This window comes from Phacochoerus africanus, chromosome 4 (genome assembly GCF_016906955.1).
Source record: "Phacochoerus africanus isolate WHEZ1 chromosome 4, ROS_Pafr_v1, whole genome shotgun sequence".
NCBI lineage: Eukaryota > Metazoa > Chordata > Mammalia > Artiodactyla > Suidae > Phacochoerus > Phacochoerus africanus.
The window spans coordinates 28,697,737-28,720,784 of record NC_062547.1 but is presented as its reverse complement, the minus strand read 5'-3'; the positions used below and the strand labels follow the sequence as shown (position 1 = coordinate 28,720,784).

At 49.3% G+C, this 23,048-nt stretch overlaps 1 protein-coding gene across 3 annotated transcripts; it reads right to left on the bottom strand.

Moving 5' to 3' along the window:
* Nucleotides 1-2,190: 2,190 nt before the first annotated feature.
* CD59 (CD59 molecule (CD59 blood group)) lies at nt 2,191-22,832 on the bottom strand. Of its 3 annotated transcripts, XM_047776033.1 has the most exons (5): nt 22,725-22,832; nt 20,456-20,547; nt 13,332-13,416; nt 9,214-9,315; nt 2,191-3,713 (listed from the first exon to the last, which is right to left on the bottom strand). In XM_047776033.1, the coding sequence occupies exons 3-5, from the start codon at nt 13,396-13,398 to the stop codon at nt 3,511-3,513; spliced, it is 372 nt and encodes a 123-aa protein (XP_047631989.1). In that variant the 5' UTR covers nt 13,399-13,416; nt 20,456-20,547; nt 22,725-22,832; the 3' UTR covers nt 2,191-3,510. The 3 variants fall into 3 exon arrangements, with proteins under 3 accessions (XP_047631989.1, XP_047631988.1, XP_047631990.1); XM_047776032.1 differs by lacking the exon at nt 20,456-20,547; XM_047776034.1 differs by lacking the exons at nt 20,456-20,547; nt 22,725-22,832 and adding an exon at nt 13,707-13,815.
* Nucleotides 22,833-23,048: the final 216 nt, after the last annotated feature.

Below are 23,048 nucleotides of genomic sequence, written 5' to 3'. Positions count from 1 at the left end.
TTGCAGCTCGAGGAGACACAGTTCCAGTCCCAAGACATGACCAGAAGATCCCTGGGAGCTTCCTGGGAAAGATTTTACTTTGCTGATAAGAGAGACAGAGACAACTGAAGCTCTCCTTTATCTCCTCTTCCTGCCTTGAATCCTGATGCAATGCTGGAACTTCTGCAGTCACTTTGTGACTGGAAGACTAAAAATAGCCCAAATCCACCTGCCCAGACATCCCCGAGCAGCTGAAGCAATGCCTCAACAGCTGCCCACCTCCAGACGGTCAATGCAAGAAAACTGGCCTGTCTGATGAAGCTCTTCTAAGCTTAGACTCAGAGCTTCAACCAAAATTTTTTTGACCCTTGTATAATTCCATACAAGACTTAAATTCCAGGGAGTTCCCGTTGTGGCTCAGTGGTTAACGAATCCGACTAGGAACCATGGGGTTGTGGGTTCAATCCCTGGCCTCGCTCAGTGGGTTAAGGATCCGGCATTGCTGTGAGCTGTATGTGTAGCTGGCAGACGCAGCTCAGATCCCGTGTGGCTGTGGCTGTGGTGTAGGCTGGTGGCTACAGCTCCAATTAGACCCCTAGCCTGGGAACCTCCATATGCCATGGGAATGGCCCTAGAAAAGGCAAAAAGACCAAAAACAAAACAAAACAAAAAAAACAAAAACACCCCACAAAACTTAAATTCCGGGAGAGAACAGGCCTGCCTTTTGGCTAGTGGAGGGCAGGCCACCTTGCTGAACAGTTCTGCCAAGAGTGCCCTTAAAGGGTGGAAGTAACTCCCCAAAAGATAACTATGCTTCCATTACCAGAGGGGAGGAGGAACAGATGCTGGGGGGGCTAAAATGCAAATGTCCATTACACTCGGTCCCACTGTTGCAAATGAGGATGATACCGAGGCTCAGAGTGGGGAGGTATGTGCTCAGAGCTAGTCTGGGACAGAGGCATGAAAAAGGCCCCTCTAAAAACATGCGAGAGATGTACGGCCTTGGAGAAAAGTTCTGTTGCTGTGGAGTTTCACTATAAACCTACTTTTAAAAAAGTCGCAAAGCTACTTCATTCACAGCCTAGACACATGCCATTCCATTCCAATCTTTAGTGTATGTTTAACTGCTTCCTATGGCTCAGAGGAAGGTGGTTTTGTTAGCAAATTGTCACGAGACATGTTTCTACAGTATTTTCTTAGCGTCTTTGCTGAAAACTATCTTGTCCTGCTTTGCTTTACCCCATCTTCTTGCTTGGAAAACAGTCGCAGTGCTGGTAAATGACTTAAGCTTAAGAACAAAGACCTAAAGGCATAAGTTATTCATAGGGTCAGCTGCACGAAGCCTTGAATGGGGTCTGTTAACACTTCTCGCTAGTAGCCGTCTTTTCGTCTTGGTCAGGGATGTCTGATTGCAAAGACGAGAAACTCTTTCCAACTAGTTCAAGCAACTACAGAGGACAGAGGGCGCTTCCCTCTTTTGCCTTTTCTAGGGCCGTTCCCACGGCATATGGAGGTTCCCATTTTCTGCTTGAGTCAAAACTGATTTTTTGTTCCTTAAAACCACAAGGCGCTGTATGAAGTGAGCCGCTTAGCTGTGAGCATGGTCAGTACGTCCTTGGGCAGAAAAAAGTGCTTATTGAGAACAGAGTCACACCTAGTGTTTGGTCTTTGAACAGAAGAGTAAAGATGACATCAGCAGGAGTTCCCTTTGTGGCTCAGCGGGAACCAAACTGCCTAGTATCCATGAGGATGCAGGCCGCGCTTGGGGGGTTAAGGAGCCAGCATGGCCATGAGCCGTGGTGTAAGTCGCATGGATGTTGCTTGGCTGCCACACTGCTGTGGCTGTGGTGTAGGCTGACAGCTGTTGCTCCGATTCAACCCCATCCAGGGAACTTCCATATGCTCTGGGTGAGGCCTAAATAGAAAAAAAAATAAATAAATAAGGAAAGGTACTGAACTAATAGGGAACGCAGGGCACCAAGGTACTGCTGGCTTTTGATGAGGAAGCCTCTGTCTGTGTTTGGGTAGTGGCGTCAACAGCAGAGAGCTGGTAGAGCATGAGCGAGACCTCTTCTTTACGTTGCTACCATGGGTTAGGCTGCAGGTGCTGTTATCCTTTGGGGGCAATCACCACACTTATGCATTTGAGATTTAATTTTCAGAAAGGCAGGATTCATATCGGTTTGTCCAACAGATCACAGAATCAAGGAGGGTTTTTTTTGTTTGTTTTTTTAATGTTAATCCAGAAATTCTACCTTCATCTGCAAAAGTCAGGCTATGATATTAGTATACAGCTAAGATTGTAAGCATACAAATGTCATTAAGTCTACTGGATCTTGAAAACTATTCATCGATGCCCACAAGAAAAAGGCAAAAACTATGCCCTCCTGCAAAGGTGTATCAGGCTTTAAGGAAACTCCTAATGGTTCCGAAAAACCTCAACCTTTGTGTTGATGCTAAGAGCCCTTACACATGTATCTGACACCATCTATGCTGACTCAGCCAGGAGTCAGCAGGCTGGATGGATGTCAGCAGGTGAAATACATCCCTGTAGACCAGTTACTGTTACGCTCATGGTGACATTTGGAGGTTGCATATTACGACCCCAAAGCCTCCTCCCATTCCATTTCTATGTTATGTATACACAGAGTCTTCCTCCCAGGAACATTTAAAATAAGCACACTTAATAACCTCAAGTCAGATGTATGTAGCGGAGACTGTTCAAATGTTTAGTCTTTAACTGTGAATGTATGACAAAGCCAAAATATCCTACCACTCCGATAAAAAAGGCAGGGAGCGGGAGGGACTGTTTTAACATACCATTAAATTTAGGCTATTGAGTTTTTCTAGGGAAAGACAGCAACACCAACTTAAAATTTAGCGATAGAGGAAAACTCAGATTTCAGCCACTGGTACCTTTCTAAAGATAGGCCTGCCATTTGGAAAGCTTGTCTCCTTCCCAGCCAGATCCCGACTGGTTGAGAAGACAGCAGTCATGGCCATCACTGCACATCTGGAATCTCATCATCCCTGACAGCCTATACCTGGAACTACCATCATGCCTGCCTGGGCAACACAGGAGCCATGAAAGGTGAAAATAAACCACTCCTTATGAAAGAGACTGTTGAAAAGAAGCCCCCTGCCCCACCCCCACCCCCACCCCAAAAAAAATACCGATCCCACTAACTACATCCAAGGAAGCAGAGGGATAGCTCTAAGGACTTCACAATCTATTCGAATGGTTACCGCAAAGCTGGTCCTGCCAAGAGCAGAGGACCATAAGCATAAGCCTCGCTCAAATCACCTGTGCTTCACTCTTAAAACGTTTCCCCTCTGACAGGTCTTCTCTGCCAACAGGCCTGGTCTTCAAAGTCACTCAGAGTTTCTCTCTCTAATCCAAAGTGCTCAAGCTAGGTTTAGTCCTTCCCAACAGGAAGAAGCTGGAGCATACACAGCCCTTGGAACACCGCAGCACGGGAAATAGGAACATAGAGACAGAGGAAGTTGAGGAGAAACTCTCCTGGTGTACAGTTAGAGACAAAAGTGCCAGGTTGCTACCAGCAGCAGGATCACCAGCGGAGCGGTTTTCCCTGATAAAATCGTGGCATCACTCTTGTTGCACAGGTCCTTCTGGCAGCAGTTGTACTTCAGCTTCTTCTCCCCTAGGTTTCTCGAAATGAAATCAAAATTGCATTCATCGAACCTCCAACACTGGTAGTAAGTTTTGGGTGGCACTGGGGGGGAAACACACACAAGGGTAAGCAATCAAGATGAAAACTCTGTACCTGTCTCTAAACTCTTAGTTTTACTTCTTAGAACTTATCCTGTGGAAGTAGAGATGCCTAGGTAAAAAAATACACACCCTGCTTAGTATATATCACCAGATATCCATCAACTGGAGAATGGATGAACAAAATGGTATATCCATTCAAAAGAATATTATTTGATCATATAAAAATGAGGGACTGGAGTTCCCCATATGGCTCAGCAGAAATGAATCTGACTAGCATCCATGAGGACACAGGTTCAATTCCTGGCCTTGTTCAGTGGGTTAAGGATCTGGCATTGCAAAGAGCTGCAGTGTAGGTCACAGATGTGGCTTGGATCCCACATTGCTGTGACATAGGCCAGCAGCTGCCCCTCTGATTGACTCCTAGACTGGGAACCTCCATATGCCACAGGTGCAGCCTAAAAAGCAAAAAACTAAAAAAGAATGCTTTTGAATAGGATAAGTTACTGCTTTATACAAGAGCAATCAGCATTGGAACTGGGAAAGCATTAAAGCTACCAGAACATTAATAGGGAAGCCTAACAGCTTGGGAAGAGCAGATAGTAATTTATTAATAATTGCTACCACTTAATCACTCGCTACATGTCCTGCAGTGAGCCAAGTACTTTATGTGAATTATCTCATTTGCATAACAACCTTACAAAACCACTACCAGATCAGAACCAAAACCTCTATCAGCATCACTCCAGTAAAAGTGGATTCCCTCAGAGTCACTGGACTGTTAAAGGGTCTCTCTCTGCTGGGCAGAGCCTTCCCACCCTCTTGGAAGATTTGGTTTGAGTCACCCTTTACCAAGCAACAGTTTCTGTTTTAGGCGCCTCTGAATATGTTCTTACTTGAAAGGCCATTAGTAATGCTTGCTTGGCACCATCATCAGAGGCTCTGCCAGGCTCTAGGGACATGGTTTATACTTGCAGGACCTAGGCAACATGCCCGTAAATAGTGGCTGAATTAACACCCAACACCCATCTCTCTCCTAGACTGAATCTACAGCTCTATCATATACATTTCTCCTCTAACTGCGCCACGGACGCTGGGAACTAAGCATCCCCATCCACAACTGGGGGGAAATGCAGTTAGATTTGTTAAATCATTTCTCTGATATATGCCTGGTCTATGACTCATTTATGTCAGTGGGCCTTGCCTCTCCTAGGCTGATGTCAATCAGAACTGGAGGGGGATTTAGAGGCTCTGTTAATATCTGCCTCACTAGAAGGTTTGAATACCTGTATTTCAAGAACTGCTGCTACGACGTGTCTAGCTGAAGTTTCTGGACTTAGGTTCAAGAGAATAAGAAAAATATTTAAGGAGTTCCCGTCATGGCTCAGTGGTTGACGAATCCAAGAACCATGAAGTTGCGGGTTCAATCCCTGGCCTTGCTCAGTGGGTTAAGGATCTTGCGTTGCCGTGAGCTGTGGTGTGGGTCACAGACGTGGCTTGGATCCCGAGTTGCTGTGGCTCTGGCGGAGGCCGACGGCTGCAGCTCCGATTAGACCCCTAGCCTGGGAACCTCCATATGCCGCGGGAGTGGCTCAAGAAAAGGCAAAAAGAAAAAAAAAATTTAAGATTCACATTATCCTTAAAATTTTTTTTAAAGACTTTAGAGGAGTCTTAGATTCCCTCTCTACATATAATTTTTTTGTTTTTAGGGCCGCAACCTGTGGCATACGGAAGTTCCTGGCCTAGGGGGCAAAAAGGAGCTGCAGCTGCTGGCTGATGTCACCACTACAGCAACGCCAAATCTGAGCCACATCTGTGACTTACACCACAGATCACAGCAACACTGGATCCTTAACCGACTGAACGAGGCCAGATAGTGAACCTGAATCCTCACAGACACTATGTCAGGTTCTTAACCTGCTGAGCCGCAATGGCAACTCCTCACAGCAAAACTGAGCAAAAAGTAGAATTCCCACATGGCCCCCTGACATCCCCACCCCCTACCCCCCAAACAACCTTCCCCACTATTAGTATCTCCCACCAGTACATTTGCTACAACTGATGAACCTACATGGACTCAGGATCATCACCCAAAGTCCACAGTGTACATTTGGGTTCACTCTGGGTACCGTGCCTCCTGGGGGGGTGACAAATATATGACATATATCCATCATTATAGAATCTTGCAGGGTACAAGTTTCATGGCCCCCCCAACTCCTGTGCTCCGCCTATTCGCCCCTCTCTCCTCCCACTCCACCCCTGGCCACCGCTGACTTTTTGATTGTCTTAGTTTTACCTTTTTTTTTTTTGGCTTTTTGCCTTTTCTAGGGCCACTCCCATGGCCTATGGAGGTTCCCAGGCCAGGGGTCTAATGGGAGCTGTAGCCACCAGCCATACCACAGCCACGCCAGATCCAAGCCGTCTGCGACCTCCACCACAGCTCACGACAATGCCGGATCCTTAACCTACTGTACCACAAGGGAACTCTAGCAATATGTATTTAAGATTCCTTCGTGTTTTTTCATGGCTTGATTCCTCATTTCTTTTTAGTCCATTCTTGGGATGTACCACAGTCTATTTATCCACTCACCTACTAAAGGACATCTTGGTTGCCTCTAACTTTGGGCAATGATGCATAAAGCTGCTAGAAACATCCATGCACAGGATTTGGTGTGGACATAACATTTGTAACTCATTAGGGTAAATACCAAGAGATGCAACTGTTAAATTGTATGGTAAGAGTATGTTTAGTTTCTTAAGAAACTGTTGGAGTTCCTTTGTGGTGCATTGAGTGGGTTAACCATCTGGTGCTGTTACTGCAGTGGCTCGGGTCACTGCTGTGGCACAGGTGTGGGTGTGATCCCAGATCTGGGAACTTCCACCTACCATGGGTGTGCCCCCCTCCCAAAAAAAACCCAAACCCAACTTTACTTCTAAAAACAACTTTCGAGTTACTGCTGTGGTATAACAGGATGGGTGGCGGCTCTACATGCGGGGACACACGTTCAATCCCCCACCCAGCACAGCGTGTTAAGGATCTGGTGTTGTCACAGCTGCAGTGTAGGTTGCAACTGTGGCCTGAATCTGATCCCTGACCCAGGAACTCCATATGCGTGGGGCAGCCGGAAAAAAAAAAAACCTTCCAAACAGTATGGACCAATTTTCATTCCCACCAGCAATGAATGAGTGTCCCTGATGCTCCAAATCCTTGTCAGCATTTGGTGTTGTCACTGCATTAAACTTTGGCCATTCTAATAAGTGTGGCTCATTGTTTTCATGAATCATTTTTTAAAATGTAACAATTCATTATAAGATGAGTAAGTTTGGAGTTCCTGTCGTGGCGCAGTGGTTAACGAATCTGCCTGGGAACCATGAGGTTGTGGGTTTGATCCCTGCCCTTGCTCAGTGGGTTAAGGATCTAGTGTTGCTGTGAGCTGTGGTGTAGGTCACAGATGCAGCTCGGATCCCGCATTGCTGTGGCTCTGGTATAGGCTGGCAGCTACAGCTCTGATTAGATCCATAGCCTGGGAACTTCCACATGCCACGGGAAGTGGCCCTAGAAAAGGCAAAAAGACCAAAAAAAAAAAGATAAGTTCTAGGGGTCTACTTACAGCCTGGTTGTCTATAGTTAATAATACTGTATTGTCTATTTGAAATTTGCTGAGAGTAGATCTTAAGACGTAACAATGTGCAGTGACGGGTGTGTCAACTAGATTGTGACAATCATTTCACAATGCATATGCACATCAAATCATATTACACATTAAATAGATACAGTTTTCACTTGTCAATTACACTCCACTGCAGTGGGGAAAAAATTCAGATGAAATTCTTTCCTTTCTGGGGAAATTAATCTCCTCCCTTCTTTTGCTTTTTTAGAGCCGCACCGGCAGCATATTGAGGTTCCCAAGCTAGGGGTCCAATCAGACCTACAGCTGCCGGCCTACGCCACAGCCACAGCCACAACCGATCCGAAGCTCATGGCAACGCCAGATCCTTAATACACTGAGCAAGGCCAGGGAACGAACCAGCAACCTCATGGTTCCTAGTCCAATTCATTTCCACTGTGCCACCATGGGAACTCCTCTCCTCCTCCTTTCTATCAAGTTTTTTGGGAACTGTGAGTCTCCCCAGCCTTTTCTGAGTTTACCTGACATGCTCAGCATTCCTTGAGGTAGAAACTAGGAAGCATTTGTATAAAGGTATGAGTGAGCCCTGAAGGATGCGTTTATTTGTCTCTCTTAGAGTGGGAAGTCCAGGGGGTTTGCCCTGTACGCTAAGCAGAGCCTGGAACCGCCACTTCTCACCAGCATCATTGTCACACGTTGATTCAACCCAGAACCACAACCTGCAAGAGCAGGGGGAATGCCTTTGCTGGTTTCTGCCCTCTGGCCACTCTTTCCTAAGTGCTTGTTGATCAGGACTTACGGAGGAAGAGATTCCATGGTCTGTCTATTTTGGAAAATGCAGGTCTGACAGCCCTGCCAGTGTCAGCAGTCCCCCGCCCCATGCCCATGAGTGCCCTCAGGACCTGCTGCTGCCTCTCTTGAGATCACCCTGCCTCTCTGTGTCCCCTTACTTCCTACTTATCTCCTGAGCTCAGCTTGAGACCCCTCAGGATTCGGGATGTATGACATTCCCCACGGAAGGAGACAGGAGTATAAATAAAGACATCCGTGACAGCTAAACAAGCTTCTATCACGAATATCATTGTTTCCTTTCTTCATCTCTTGCCCAGGCTCTGGCAAGCAGTAGGCTCTCAAAAGTTTGGGAGGCAATGGGTGTAGCTGTTAAAGAGCACAGGGAGGGTTGGAATTAGATGGGTTCCCACGTTCAAATCCTGAGCTGGTTCTTTGACCTTAGTCTGTGGCTTAATCTGAGCCTCAGTTTCCTCGTTTAACAAATGGGAATAAAATAGCACCCTGAGTGGTATACGGCAAGCATTGAATTCAAAATGTATGGAGGAGTTCCTGTCGTGGTTCAGTGGAAAGGAATCCGACTAGGAACCATGAGGATGCAGGTTCGATCCCTGGCCTCGCTCAGTGGGTTAAGGATCTGACATTGCCATGAGCTGTGGCGTAGGTCGCAGAGGCGGCTCAGATCTGGTGTTGCTGTGGCGTAGGCTGGCAGCTATGGTTCTGATTAGACCCCTAGCCTGGGAACCTCCCTAAGCTGCACCTGGGCTCTAAAAAGACAAAACAACAACCCCACAAAAACCCAAAAACGTATGGAAAGTGTTTAGTGCCACACACAACTACTGCTATTAAATAGTAGCTATTACTTGTTGAATACAAGGCTAATGAGAACAAGAGTGGGACAGATTTATGGGCTGGGGGTTTGGGATGGAAATGCTATAAAACTGGGTTGTGATGATCGCTGTACAACTATAAATGTAATACAATTCATTGAGTAATTAAAAAAAAAAAAGAGCAGGACAGATTTTTTCCCCCAGGTTCTCTCTATCCCATTACATGCAGCAAGAGAGGGAAGAGAGAGGATCTTACCGGCTTCCACGAAGATACAGGCATCCTGATTATGTGAACAATTCATGGCCGTAGTGCAGCTACCAGCTGGGTTGATACAGTTATAGCACTGCAGGCTGTGACCTGGAATCAGGAGGAAGGCCCATCAGGACTTGGTAGAATTTGTGTCGAGGTATGAGTGCATTAACCCTGAAGAGTGCATTTATTTGTCTCTCTTAGAGGTGGAAGTCAGGGGGTTTGCCCTGTATGCTGAGCAGAGCCTGGAACCGCCACTCCTCACCAGTATCTTTGTCACACGCTGATTCAACTCGGAACCACACCCTGCAAGCTGCAAGAGCAAGGAGAATGTCTTTGCTGGTTTCTGACCTCCGTCCACTATTTCCTAAGTTCTTGTAGAACAGGACTTACAGAGAAAGAGAGTCCATGGTCTGTCTACTTTGGAAAATGCAGGTCTGACAGCCCTGCCAGTGTCAGCAGTCCCCCACCCCATGCCCATGAGTGCCCTGCTCTCGGAGGCCACTGAGCCTCAGGGCCTGCTGTTGCCTCTCTTGAGATCACCCTGCCCCTCTGTGTCCTCTTACTTCCTACTTGTCTCCTGAGCTCAGCTTGAGACCCCCTCAGGATTCAGTGTGTATCCCAAATTAAATTCCCCATGGAAGGAGACAGGAGGATAATCTGTACAAATCTTTAGCAGATATATTTTCCCAAGCTCAACCTACAGTTCCGGCAGCATGTTTTTGGACCCTGAGACCAGTGAAAAGGGAATTTTCAGATTTCAAAATCCATTTAACGGTGCCATTGAGATGCTCTCTGCTGCTTTCAACCAGAAGTGATTAACCTGCAAGGTAATGACCCATTAAAAGGAATCTGCCAAGAGGACAAAAAAACCAGAATTCTACAAACCACCTTCCAAGCAGTGACTACGCTCTATGACATCACATTCTCACGGACTGACCATCAGTACTAAGCACTACCGATCTGTGTGAACAAACATATTCACAGGCAACATACAGGAAATCAATCTCATTATAGATAGTATTCCTGGGTGAACATTTGCAACCAATGTGATGATGCAGAACATTAATTTTTTTGTTTGTTTGTCTTTTTGCCTTTTCTAGGGCCGCTTCCTGCGGCATATGGAGGTTCCCAGGCTAGGGGTCGAATCGGAGCTGTAGCCACTGGCCTCTGCCAGAGCCACAGCAACTCGGGATCCGAGCCACGTCTGCAACCTACACCACAGCTCACGGCAGTGCCGGATCCTTAACCCACTGAGCAAGGCCAGGGATCGAACCCGCAACCTCATCGTTCCTAGTTGGATTCGTTAACCACTGCGCCACGACAGGAACTCCCAGAGGCCACTTTCTAGCAGCCACATGGCTTCTGTCATGCAGTCAGTATCTGGCAGGACCTATCTGTGCGAAAAGACATTTTCAAAGAGGAAGTGCATAAACTTGCACAGAAGAACGGTACGGTTAAGCCAAGGCCAAATGTGGGTTTTAGAACCCAAGAACTAACTTCCGTTTCTAAGGCCAAAGCCTAGGTTCATCATCAGGGAAAGGAATTTTCCAGAAAGCCAGAAGAAAGTGGCTCCTCACTCCATGAGCACAGATAGGAGTGAAGCGCTCTATTAGCACCTAAATGGCCACACCTGCCTTCCTAGGGGTGCATTTCCTCCTAGCTGAGGACCCTCTGATTTGGGAAGGTTCCAGATTAACCCTTAAAACATCAGTCCCTCACCAGCCCCTCCCCCAACTTTGTTTGCAGATGACTCGACAGATGCCTGGAGAGGGGCAGAGTCTTGCCTGAGGACACACAAAGCACTGCAGGCAACAGAGCTCAAGTCAACCCGGGAACCCGTGGGCCAGGCTCTGCTAGCCGCCCCCCTTCTCCCCCAGGGTCGGTGTTTACTGCGCCTAGTGTGAGGCGGGGCCACAAAAAGAAGGGACAGAGGGAGTTCCCGTCGTGGCGCAGTGGTAAACGAATCTGACTAGGAACCATGAGGTTGCGGGTTCGGTCCCTGCCTTTGCTCAGTGGGTTAACGATCCAGCGTTGCCGTGAGCTGTGGTGTAGGTTGCAGACGCGGCTCGGATCCCGAGTTGCTGTGGCTCTGGCGTAGGCCGGTGGCTACAGCTCTGATTCAACCCCTAGCCTGGGAACCTCCATATGCCGCGGGAGCAGCCCAAGAAATAGCAGCAACAACAACAACAAAAAAGACCAAAAAAAAAAAAAAAAAAGGGACAGAGAGGCCATTTTTCAGCAGTCTCTTCCCTGCTCCAGAGGTGTGTACCCATGCACGAGAGGAAAGGCTGTGTCAGAAGGAGGCGGTGTTCCAGCCTGGCTATTGGAGAGGGCCATTTGGAAAGGCTGCCCATGGGAGTGAATTTTCTCCTGGCTAAAAAGCTAGAGTTCATTTGGCCTGATGACAAACCTTTAGAAGAAACAGAGCTCCCTTCTGCAGCTTCTGGCAGGCAGAAACATTCACAGCGAACACAGTCCCTCCGTGTTCAAGTACCTAAGCGCTCCATCTTTAGAGAACTTGCTAGAAGAGGCAGGTTCTTCATCTCCATCCCCATGTTTCAAAAGAACACTAAGACTAACAGGTTAACTAACGTGCCCAAAGTCACACGGCTACAAAGAGGAGAGCTGGGCTCCTCCCGGGGCCATCAGCTCTGAGGCCCATACTTGCTCTATCTGCCACGGCATTCTTCTAACCTTCCCGAGTGGGAAAGCAAAGAGACCAGGTCAGGGGTGAGCAGTGAGTCAGAGCAGGTTTCAGATCGTCGAGCTCCTTGGCCAGGGTGGAGGGGATCTGCTTCACATCCCAGCTCCCTCGGGAAGGCCCTCAAGGCCCCCCCCCCCAAGACCTGTCACAGAACAGCTGGTGGCCCCAAGCCCATGCCTGCTCCATAAACAAAGGCAGACCGCTGCAGAGTGTACTCTAATTATAGAAAATTCACTGGGGGCAGGAGAATTGAGACAATAACATATGCTGTGACACAAGAGAACCACATTACACACCACCCTGGCTAGAATCCTTCCCCCTGGGGGCAGGGTGGGGTGGGGTGGGGTGGGGGGGGGAAATGTCTGTCTGTTCTCAGAAAGGGAGAGCTTATTCAAATGTGTTTGTGGGCTAGTTTCCCCTTAGCTTCGGTTTCCTCAGCTGTACAATGGGCACAACAGCGCTGAGCCCTCACAGGATGGCTGGGAGGAGTGAGAGAGACAGGGTCTGCCCAGGCCTTAAGCACAGGAAGCCTTCCTCCTATGGAAAGCTACTAAAGCTCTAAGCTCTGAGACGTGTGCCAACACACAGATGCCTCTGCACTGCTCACCGTGTGGCCAATTCCTTCTCTGCCTCCCCTCGAAGGGAAAAAAACAAAAAAAAACCCAGGAGGACCAAGGTGACCCAGGCAGACAATGCCATCTGCTCTTAATGATGCAAAGTCAGTCACACAGGTGTGTCTACTGTTACAGAGGTTAACAGGTGGCTCCACAAGCGAGTGAGGGGAGGGGTGGCCCAGAAGAGTTAGGAGCAGACCCACTGGCGCCAGGCTTATTTGTGTTCAAATCCTGCCTGTACCATTTTGGTGTGGTGTCTTCCAAGTTTTTTCTTCTCTTTGGGCCTCAGTCCGGTCATTTGTAAAATGGAAATAAAAATGGGCCCTGCTCCAGAAGGCTGACATGAAGCTCCAATAAATAAATACACAGAAAATGCTTGGAATGCTGATTGGCACATGAACGCCATGAGCAGCAGCCGCTGCTCTGACTCTGCTGCCCTAGGCAGCGACACATGCTGGAAGCCCCGGGCGGGTGGAGCCCAGCACCCTAACGATGGCATCTTCAAAGATGGGAGCCCCGGGGGCTTGGCAGGGAGAGGGGTGAAACTTAAGCTGCGAAGTGTGATCCCTCCCCCACAACAGCAGCTCAGTAACCCAGGATGAACTGGAACCCAGGAGGGCACTCCATCACGCACGGAGCAGCGGTCCCACCACCCTGGGCCTGTAACACGGGAAGGCCAAGGAACCAAAGCCTGGCCCCGGGTCCGTGGCATGAGCTTGGTCTTCCTGAGGCTTAAGAACAAAGAAGTCCAGGGCTGGGGAGGCCTAGACGATCCAGATCCATGGCCACCTGGACCCACTCACCGAAGTGGCAGAGAACAGCCAGGATGGACAGGAGCCAGAGCAAAATGAACCCTCCTTTGCTTCCCATGGTGACCGTCTATGGATTCTGGAAGGAAAAGGAACATAAAGTGTTGTTAGAAACCAACCGATGATGGCCTGTAGCTCAGACATGAAGAGTTGGAAGGCCTGGGGGTTTAGGAAACGGGAAGGGAGCCAGCGGACCAGGAAGGCAGGGAGCCCCGGGTCTGCATTGGGCACTGGGGTGGGGGTGGGGGGCGGCTCTCAGGTGGCGCAGGGCTTGGTCTCTCCAGGCCGGAGACCTCAGCTTCCTGAAGAGGTGGGAGGGGCAGCCGTGGGGAGTCCAAGCACAGCGGGCCCTCCCCAGCTCTTACCTACCTGGGACCATGCATAAACTCAGTCCCTTGGAGCCTCAGTGTTCACGACCGTGCAGTGGGAACAGCACCGTGTTCACTGGCAGGGTCATGGACGCAAACAAGAATATGAGCAAAGTGCGGAAGGCAGTGTCTGCGATTGCAGCCCTGCGGGCCCCACCCAGGCTGCTAGCTGGGTGGAGCCTGAGCCCAGGGAGGGCCACTTCTCCAGATGCCACCCACTAAGTGCATTAGTACTAAGTGCATAAGAGGCGGCTCTGGAGGGCGCCAGCATGAGTGCTGCAGCAGGACAGGAGGAAAAGGCTTAGGGTGCACAGACACGCTCGCTCCCCACCTTGGCACGTGGGTTGGGGACACCTCCTTGTTCACTCTGAGGAAGTAGGGCGGGTCAGGTAACTGACAATGGTCCCCATTACATGAATGCCTAGAAGTGTGGCAGTGAGCATGAGGGTTGGGCTGAAATGCTTGGAACCCTCGCAGCCCTTCTTCCCAGCCCAGGCCTCAGCTGAGTGTGGCAATCGTCCTTTCTACCCAGATGCCCGTGTGTGCCTGAGGATCCAGGCAGGGAGCTGGCGGGCGCTGGGCCAGGGTCACGGTAGGTGGGGAGGAGGTGGTAATTCTTTCACTTCACTCACCTGGCTCCAGGCACAGGGCACTGCAGGGGTGTCGGGTGCCCTTCCTGATCTATGAGGGCGCAGAGATCTCAGTGCCTCCCCATGCTGGGGGGCTGTGGGCAGCTCCCCGCCAGGAGGGTCAGCCTGGGGTGGGGGCAGGGTAGGCTGCCCATAGCTCCCCAGCACAGGGAGGATCTGGCCAGTGGTCAGAAGCTCAGACTCTGGGCTGGCAAAGACCTGGATGGAAGGTCTGGCTCTGCCAGGGCAACCAAGCCTCATCTTCCTGATCCATGACAAGGGGCAAGGACGTGAGTGCTTCCCCACCCCAGGAGATTATGGTGAGATAGAACTAGGGGTGACACAGCCACAGAAAAGCGGTGGCTGTTAACACCTCATACCTCATTCTGGACTCCCTCCCTGACCACACCAGACTTCCTGCCCTAAGGTACACCCAAGTCACACAGCTGCACGTTGACGGCTCCTCGCTGGAGCATCAGCCTCTCCAGGGATCGCCCTTCTTGTTCCCTGAGCCCGAACGATGGAGGCACTGAGGTCTCTGCACCCTCATAGCTCAGGAAGAGGCCCCAGTCTCTCCTGCTGGTACCCGATGCCCCTGAAGTGCCCTCTGCCTGGAGCCAGATGAGTAAAACATTCACAGCCTCCTCCCCACCTGCCGTGACCCTGGCCCAGAGCCCCACCTGCTCCCTGCCTGGATCCTCAGGCGCGCACGGGCATCTGGGTAGAAAGGATGATTGACACACTCAGCTGAGACAGGCCCGGGCTGGGACGAAGGGCTGCGAGTGAACAAGGAGAGGAAGGCACTCAAACAGGGAAGCAGGGCGTGTTTGACTCCTCCTAAAAGCTAACAACAGCTGCAGTGCGGGCGGCATCCACGTGGGAGGAGGGAGCTCCTGAAGGGGTTAGGCTTCTGCCTTGGAATGACCGGTCCTTGGCATGAATAACAACAGACGGGGCGCCCTGCAGAGAACTGCCCCTTGATGACCCGCATCAGAAAGAATGGCGCTCCGAAGAAAGGCTCATCCCTTCACAAAAGCAGCAGAAACTGGGACAGGGAATAATCCTGGTTCTGCCACTTGCTGCTGTGTGTTACTCAACCTCGGGGCCTCCTTTCCTGACCCAGTAAACATGGGGATAACCACACATACTGCACAGCATGACACCTGGCCAAAGAAGACCCTCAAAAAGCAGTAGCTGCCATGAGTATTACTGGGAAATCATGAAATTCCAAGGGGGAAAAAAAAAATTGGGCAGGGAGGGGGCGTGGGGAGGATGGACAGAAGGTCGCCTCAGGTGAGGAAGCTGGACACACACTCTGGAGTGAAGAGCAGGGAGACAGCAGACCCCCAACCAAAGGCGGCCCCCAGGCATCTGGGTTGGATGGGGAGTGTCGAGGCTGGGCTTTAAGTCCACACAACTGGTGGGCAGTCACAGCGGCGGTTTCCATGACATGGGTTTTGAGAGAGCAAAGGTGGCAGAGGGAGGAAGTGGCCAATGTGTGGAAGTCAAAGATGAGCTGTTCGAATTAGAAGACCCGGTCTTCATGAGCTGCTACTAAAAGATGAATTTCCAAAAATAATATGTTATGAAATGGCGGGGGTAGGGTGTGTGGGGGTGGGGGGTGGAAGAAAACAGGTGACTGTTTTAAAACTATTTTATTTTTGTCTTTTTAGATCCTCTCCTGCGGCATATGGAGGTTCCCAGGCTCGGGGTCTAATCGGAGCTACAGCTGCCAGCCTACACCACAGCCACATATGCGACCTACACCACAGCTCACTGAAACACCGGATCCTTAACCCACTGAGCAAGGCCGGGGATCGAACCCGCAACCTCGTGGTTCCTAGTTGAATTCGTTAACCACTGAGCCACGACGGGAACTCCATAAAACACCCTCCATTTTAAATTTTAAAATGATGCTCCTAAGTTAAGTGTAGAACACACGGAGGCTGAACCAAGAGAGCTGCCATGACTTTTCCAGTCCACCCAAAGCAAACACTCAGACTGCAAGATGCAGCCAGAAGACCTCATCATTCTTTTTTAGACATACCAAGACTCATTTAAACAGTGAAGCTATTGGAAACAGCCCAAACTCATCCTGAAAAACGCCCACAGAATAAGATGGGTGAGTCATCTTACAAAACACACCCGAGACCAGCCTTAGGAAGTATGGACAGATTTTCCCAGGTGGCTCTGAAGCTGACTCTGAAAGGAATTCCTCCTGGGGAGCCCCGAATAGGCTTTTCACCAGAGGAAAAAGTGACAGTCAAGGATATACAAGCATTGTTTAAAATAGTAAAAGTTTGAAAAAAAAATAAAAATGAGTTCCTGTTGTGGCGCAGCGGAAATGAATCCGACTAGGAACTATGAGCTTGTGGGTTCGATCCCTGGCCTCGCTCAGTGGGTTAAGGATCCGGTGTTGCCGTGAGCTGTGGTGTAGGTTGCAGATGCGGCTCAGATCTGGTATTGCTGTGGCTGTGGCGTAGGCCGGTGGCTATAGCTCTGATTAGACCCCTAGCCTGGGAACCTTCATATGCCTCGGGTGTTGCCCTAAAAAGACAAAACACACACAAAAAATAAAATAGTAAAAATTTGGCAACAAACAAGTCCAAGAAGATGAGGACTAAATTATGGTACGATTCCATGATGGGGAACTGCACAGCCATGAAGAGTAACAGCCACTGAAGACTGCACAATGTATCACGGAAAAAAAAAAAAGCCATTTTAAAAATAGCCATAATTTTATTGCTTTTTCCTTAAAAATATACATATATACACACGTGCATAAAAAATGTTTGGAATACCAGATCCACTTTTCTGAACATTTTGGAACATGTGATTAACAGAATGATAGCGCTGCTTACTGATGTTTAAATATATTTTCTTTCTTTCTTTTTTTTGTCTTTTTGTCTTTTCTTGAGCCGCTTCTACGGCATAGGGAGGTTCCCAGGCTAGGGGGTCAAATCGGAGCTGTAGCCACCGGCCTATGCCAGAGCCACAGCAACTCGGGATCCGAGCCTCATCTGCGACCTACACCACAGCTCACGGCAATGCCGGATCCTTAACCCACTGAGCAAGGCCAGGGATCGAACCCGCAACCTCATGGTTCCCAGTCGGATTCATTAACCACTGCGCCACGACGGGAACTCCTGATGCTTAAATTTATTTTCTTAACAATGAACATGTTTACAGAAAGTGCTCTCAACATGACAGAATATTTTCATGCACTTATGTGTCATTTCACTTGCAGCTTACATTTCTATCTTTCTACTTCTCAACCTGATTAAGTATTAAAAATACATGCCACCTTTCTCAATTTGCCACCTTGAGGTTAAAAAAAAAAAAATGTTTCGTGTATATATATTTTCCTATGTCTGAAATTTAGTTATTTTTAGTCACATCTTATATTTGTAAAAAAAAAAAAAAATGAGGCTTGGGTGATTTTCTAGTAGTCCTGAAAGAGAGCCCTATATTCTAATTTCATTTTGTTATCAATTTATACATGCTTAACACAGCCAACTCCTTCACTTCCGTTCCTGAAGTGAAGGTAATAATGATTTGACAGAATGATGAAATATAAAAATAGTACTTGAGGGTTTTTTTATTTTGCTTTTTTAGGGCCACACCCGCGGCATATGGAGGTTCCCAGGCTAGGGGTCGAATCGGAACTACAGCTGCCGACCTACACCCACAGCCATAGCCATGCAGGATCCGAGCCGCATCTGTGACCCACACCACAGCTCACAGCAATGCTGGATACTTAACCCTCTGAGCAAGGCCAGGGACCGAACCCGCAACCTCATGGTTCCTAGTCGGATTCATTACAGCAGCACCACACCGGGAGTTCCAACAGTACTTGAGGGTTTTAAAGCTCAGTAGGAGCTAACATGTACGGTAGCGCTTTAAGGAACAGACAAATGCCCACATAATTCTGGGGTTACTCTGTCCCAGGCTCAGACCTGACCTGGAAATATTATTTTTACTACTAGGTGCCAGATTTCGAGATTTCTTTCAGTGTCTCAGGACAGCAAAATAAACAGCTGTAGGGGCCAGGAAAAAAAAGTGGTTTGGAGAAACAAGGGCTGTTTTATTCGGAAAAATAAGAGTCAGAGACAGTTACGATCTTCAAATACGGTACTGCCACCAAGGAGGAGAGAGAAGGTAGTCTGTGTAATTTCCAAAGAGAGCACTAGGAGCGATTAAGGAGGCGTTCTGGGCTTCCTAAGAGCGACTGTTTGCTATCACCCCATGTCCTCTGAGCTCCCTGCCATGTGCCAGGCACTGTGCAAAAGGGTCAGGGCCCATGTGGAAATCAATTTCCTTGGTGAAATGTGAAAAACTCCCCATCACTTGAAGATGTTCACACAGAGAAAAGAGATCACAGATCAGACGTGTTGCAGAAAGACGTCTGCACAAAATAGCAAGGGGTTAAAACAAAGGATCTCGAAGCACTAGTCTCGTTCTACAATAAAACCAGCCCCATCGTTATTTATTCATTCCCATCTACCTGAGACCTAAGGGGAAGCTAAGCGTCGCAAGGTGATTTACAAATACAGGCAGCCCTGATCAAGTTCTTCTGGGCAGCCAATTAACAGGCAGCACGAGCCATTCTTTTAAATAGGAAAACAAAGACACACTGCTGGTCCATGCCAAAACCCCAGCCAGTTCCCCCCAAATCTCTCTCTCTCTAAACAATCCAAATACATTTAAACATCAATCATTTAACACACTAATTATTTGATGACCTAAGACACTTAAGGATTCACGGGTGGGTATATTTACTTGGCGAGGTAAGTTCAGTCTTGACACCAGGCCTGCAGTCATCTCCACAACGAGCATTTGTGAGCATTCTGAGCTGAGCAGGGCTACACTGACTGCTGAACCAGGCAAAGTCCCCCTCTCAAGAACCTTACAGTCTAGCAGAGATGGACACCAACAAATTAAAGAAAGAAAGTACAACAGGGTAATAGTACCAGTCCTCTAGCTTAAGTGGGCAATTAAACACAGATTTCTGGGCCCTGCCCCTAGAGGTTTGGAACCCAAGAATTAGCATTTTTTTTCTTTCTTTCTTTCCTTTTTTGTGGTCTTTTTAGGGCCACACCCTCAGCATATGGAGGTTCCCAGGCTAGGGGTCCAACCAGAACTGTGGCCGATAGCCTTCGCCACAGCAACGCCAGATCTGAGCCACATCTGTGACCTACACCACAGCTCACAACAACACTGGAGCCTTAACCCACTGAGCGAGACCAGGGATTGAACCTGCGTCCTCATGGATACTAGTCAGATTTGTTTCCGATGAGCCATGATGGGAACACCAAGAATTAGCATTTCTAAGTGGGACCACATGGAGGACTGAAGATTCAAACAGGGAGCTGGACTTTGCCCACTAATGGGACTGGTTTTAGAGCGAGGGGGTCACAGCCAAGGCATACAGGTGACCTCTGGAAGAGAAGACTGGCTCTCAGTTGACACTTGGCCAAAAAATGGAACCTCAGTCCTCCAACCACAAAGACTGTTTTGTGCCAATAACCTGAATGAGCAAGAGGGGCAGATTTCTCTCATGGAGCCTCCAGAAAGGAACGCAGCCCTGCTGCCACTTTGATTTGAACCCAAAGAAGCCTGGGCGGAACTATAAGCTTAATAAATCTATCTTGTGTTAAGCCAAGATGAATGTGGGGATTTATTTCAGCAGCAGTAGAAAATGAATACACCAACCTCAGAACTGGTACATGGCAGAGCAGCCTTTAAATCCAGGTCTGGGCTCTTAACCATAGTTAAACACTCTAGTGGGAAGACTTTTTGTGAATTCAGCTTCTAAAACAGATTGGTTAAACTGAGGCCAACAGAGAAAAGATTTTTACATCATCAACGTTGCCATGAGATTCACAGCTGCTCAGGAGTTAAGTTACTGTCCCTGGAAGCCTGAAGTCATAGAGGCTGATAAACCTTAAGGCTAGAAATATCCTCAAAAATTAAGCCCAACGTTCTTGTTTCATAGGACATTAATGGAGGCCCCAGGGGATGAAGGTGCCCACCCCACGGCAACAATTAGTTGCACTACCATACTGAGTGGATCCTGCTTCTACTCACCTGAGGCCACTAACCCACAAATAGGTAATATTACCTGAAGGCCAGTAGTGTCAAGAGCCTGGGGCTTTGCTTTCTTATCACCTTGACGACTCAAAGCACCTGCTGTAGCCAAGCAAGCTGAGAGGCCTATACGAAGATCAGAGTTGAGAGAAGTAATTACATCAGCAGGCAGAGACAAACAGAAAGCCACTATCATAATGAAGAGCCCCTCCCAGCCACTTTGAGGTCCAGCTGCCAGAAACCACCAGCCTAGAACACTCTAAACCACACGACTCTTCACCTTCCTCTACAAGGAAGTGTCTTCTCTGACATCTGCTCCAGAAACTCAAGCCCCTCGCTCTTCAGAGAGGGCCCTTTGAGACGGTTCACGCAGAGCCAACCTCATAGCAAGGATATTTCATAAAGATACGGGGCGTAGGTAAAAACAGGTCTTGCGCTTTGGAAAACCCCAAGCACCTCTGGGCTACGTTCTGTTTGTGGCGGTCTGGGGTGAGGTTCTCCCAGGGCTGGCCCAGAAGTGTCAATGCATTTCAAGAGCCTGTACCTGGCAGCTGTCCAAGATGAGTCCCATTAGACCTCTGCTGTCCTACCCCTAACATTCATTTTATTTGGACTTTTATCTTACAAGCAACTCAGAATAACGGGGTGTTTTCCTTACAGTAAGGCTCAACACGGTTTTCTGTTTGAAGCCACAGTTTCATACGTTTGGTTCACGGGAACTCCCCTCCCTCTGTGTGCCTTCTGTGGCGAACTGGGAGTCAACTGCCCCCTATGGGGAACGTGGGTACCTGAAATCTTACTAGCCACCTCTGTCCTCCACTTATCAAAACTACCCCCATTTAATCCTTAAAACACCCTGAGAAGTGAGGCCTGTTATTTTACTGATAAAATGAGGCTAAGGAGAAGGCTCAGGACTACCCGGCCAGCAAAGAGCAGAGCCAAGACACAAACCCTGGTGTGAGGCCAAGCCCAGGCCCTTGACCACTATCCCATGACACATGAACTGCATCACCGGTCTGTAAGCACACCATGCTTCAAAGTGTATTGATTTCAGGTGGATTCCAGAGCCATCATCACCAACAAACGTAGCTAGATAAGCAGATCAAAGTGGTAGGAAAGAGCCATTTCTCTCTCCTGTGGAGTCTCAGAACCATCCATAAAGTAATTTTTGGATTATCTGCCCTGTTTCTGAGATCTCTTCCTCCTTTTCAAGAAACATCTATCACAAGCTACCTTGATAGAGGGTGCGCTATGTCTCAGGTGTGTAAAATACATGGGCTGATGTGTTCAAATCACAATTAGAATGAAACAGAATTACTGCAATGGAGAGTGGCGGGCAGCCAGGTCTCAGCTGGGGCCCCCTGATGACTTTTAAAAATCCACCAGGAACAGGATTTTTCAAGATATCAGCTGGTCCCAACAAAAGTGGGCAGGAGGTCATCACGGGAAGGAAGGAAAGCGCTGGTCAAAAGGAAAACCGGAGGGAGCCTGCTGGGCCAGAACCTTCACCAAGACAGCAACCAGGCCAGATCACCATTCCACAGACAAGGGCTCCCAGGGCACAGAGGAGCCCTGAGCTTCAGAATTCGTACAGCTACTGCCAGGGTTACTCGCAAACCTCAACTCTTGTCTGTGTGGGTTCTGGGCTGAGGGGGAGAAGCTATGTGCGTCAGAGAAATGGAACATTTCCAGGATCCATGGAGAAAATTACTGAATGTCAACCTCAGACTCTGCGAAGGGTGTGGCCCAAGCGGGCCCCAGAAAGCCAAAATTGGACTTCACCATTTTAAGTTACGACCTCGCCCTGCTTTTGAAAATTCAAAATCGGGATGTCCAGGGAAGAGAATAAAGTCCACGACCATCCAGGGGCGGCCTTAACCTCCTTTCAAGGCGAGATTTCTTTTCCCTCAATTGCAAGCGCGCCCCTCCAGATTCAAAGTTGGAAATAAATACTGCCCTCCCCGGGAACGGGTTACCGACCAGGGGGTCTTGGCTTTCCTCAGCCAGTGGCGCGGAGGTGTTTGGGAAAGCGAAAGCCCGCTGCCCCCTTCTCGTTCGTGGTCCTCTAGGGACGCCGCGGAGCTTAAAGCCCGCGAGGGGCCTGCGGCGCGGGGAAGATGCGGGCCGCGGACGGACGGAAGGGCTCGGGAGCTCGGCCGCCCCGGGCGCGGAGGCCGGCGGAGGTGGGGGGCACCGCCCGCTCAGACCCTCCGAAACCTCCCCACCCAGGCCCGGGTCTCCGAGGGCGCTCGCCCCGGCCCCAGTCCCCCCCGCGCCGGCCTGGGCGCGCCGCTCGGCCTTACCTAACTGCACCCTGCGTCCGGCTGCAGCGCTGCTCCCCGCCGGGAGAGCGGCCCGGCCTGCGCGTCTTTATCGCCGGGGCTCCGGAGGGCTCCGCCTCCTCCCGCCCGCCCGCCCGCCCCACCTGCCCAGGCTCCGGCCTCGCCTCACGCGCCGCAGGCGCCCGTCCAAGGTCACCGGACCCAGCCGGCCGCCCAGCCACCGCAGGCTCAGTGACTGGGCTCCCCCCCGCCCCGGTTCAAAATAAGACTTGTGGCCAGGACTATATCGTTATGTTAAAACCCTGAAAACGGGAAGTTCGATGTTCCTCCTCCGATTTGTTATTG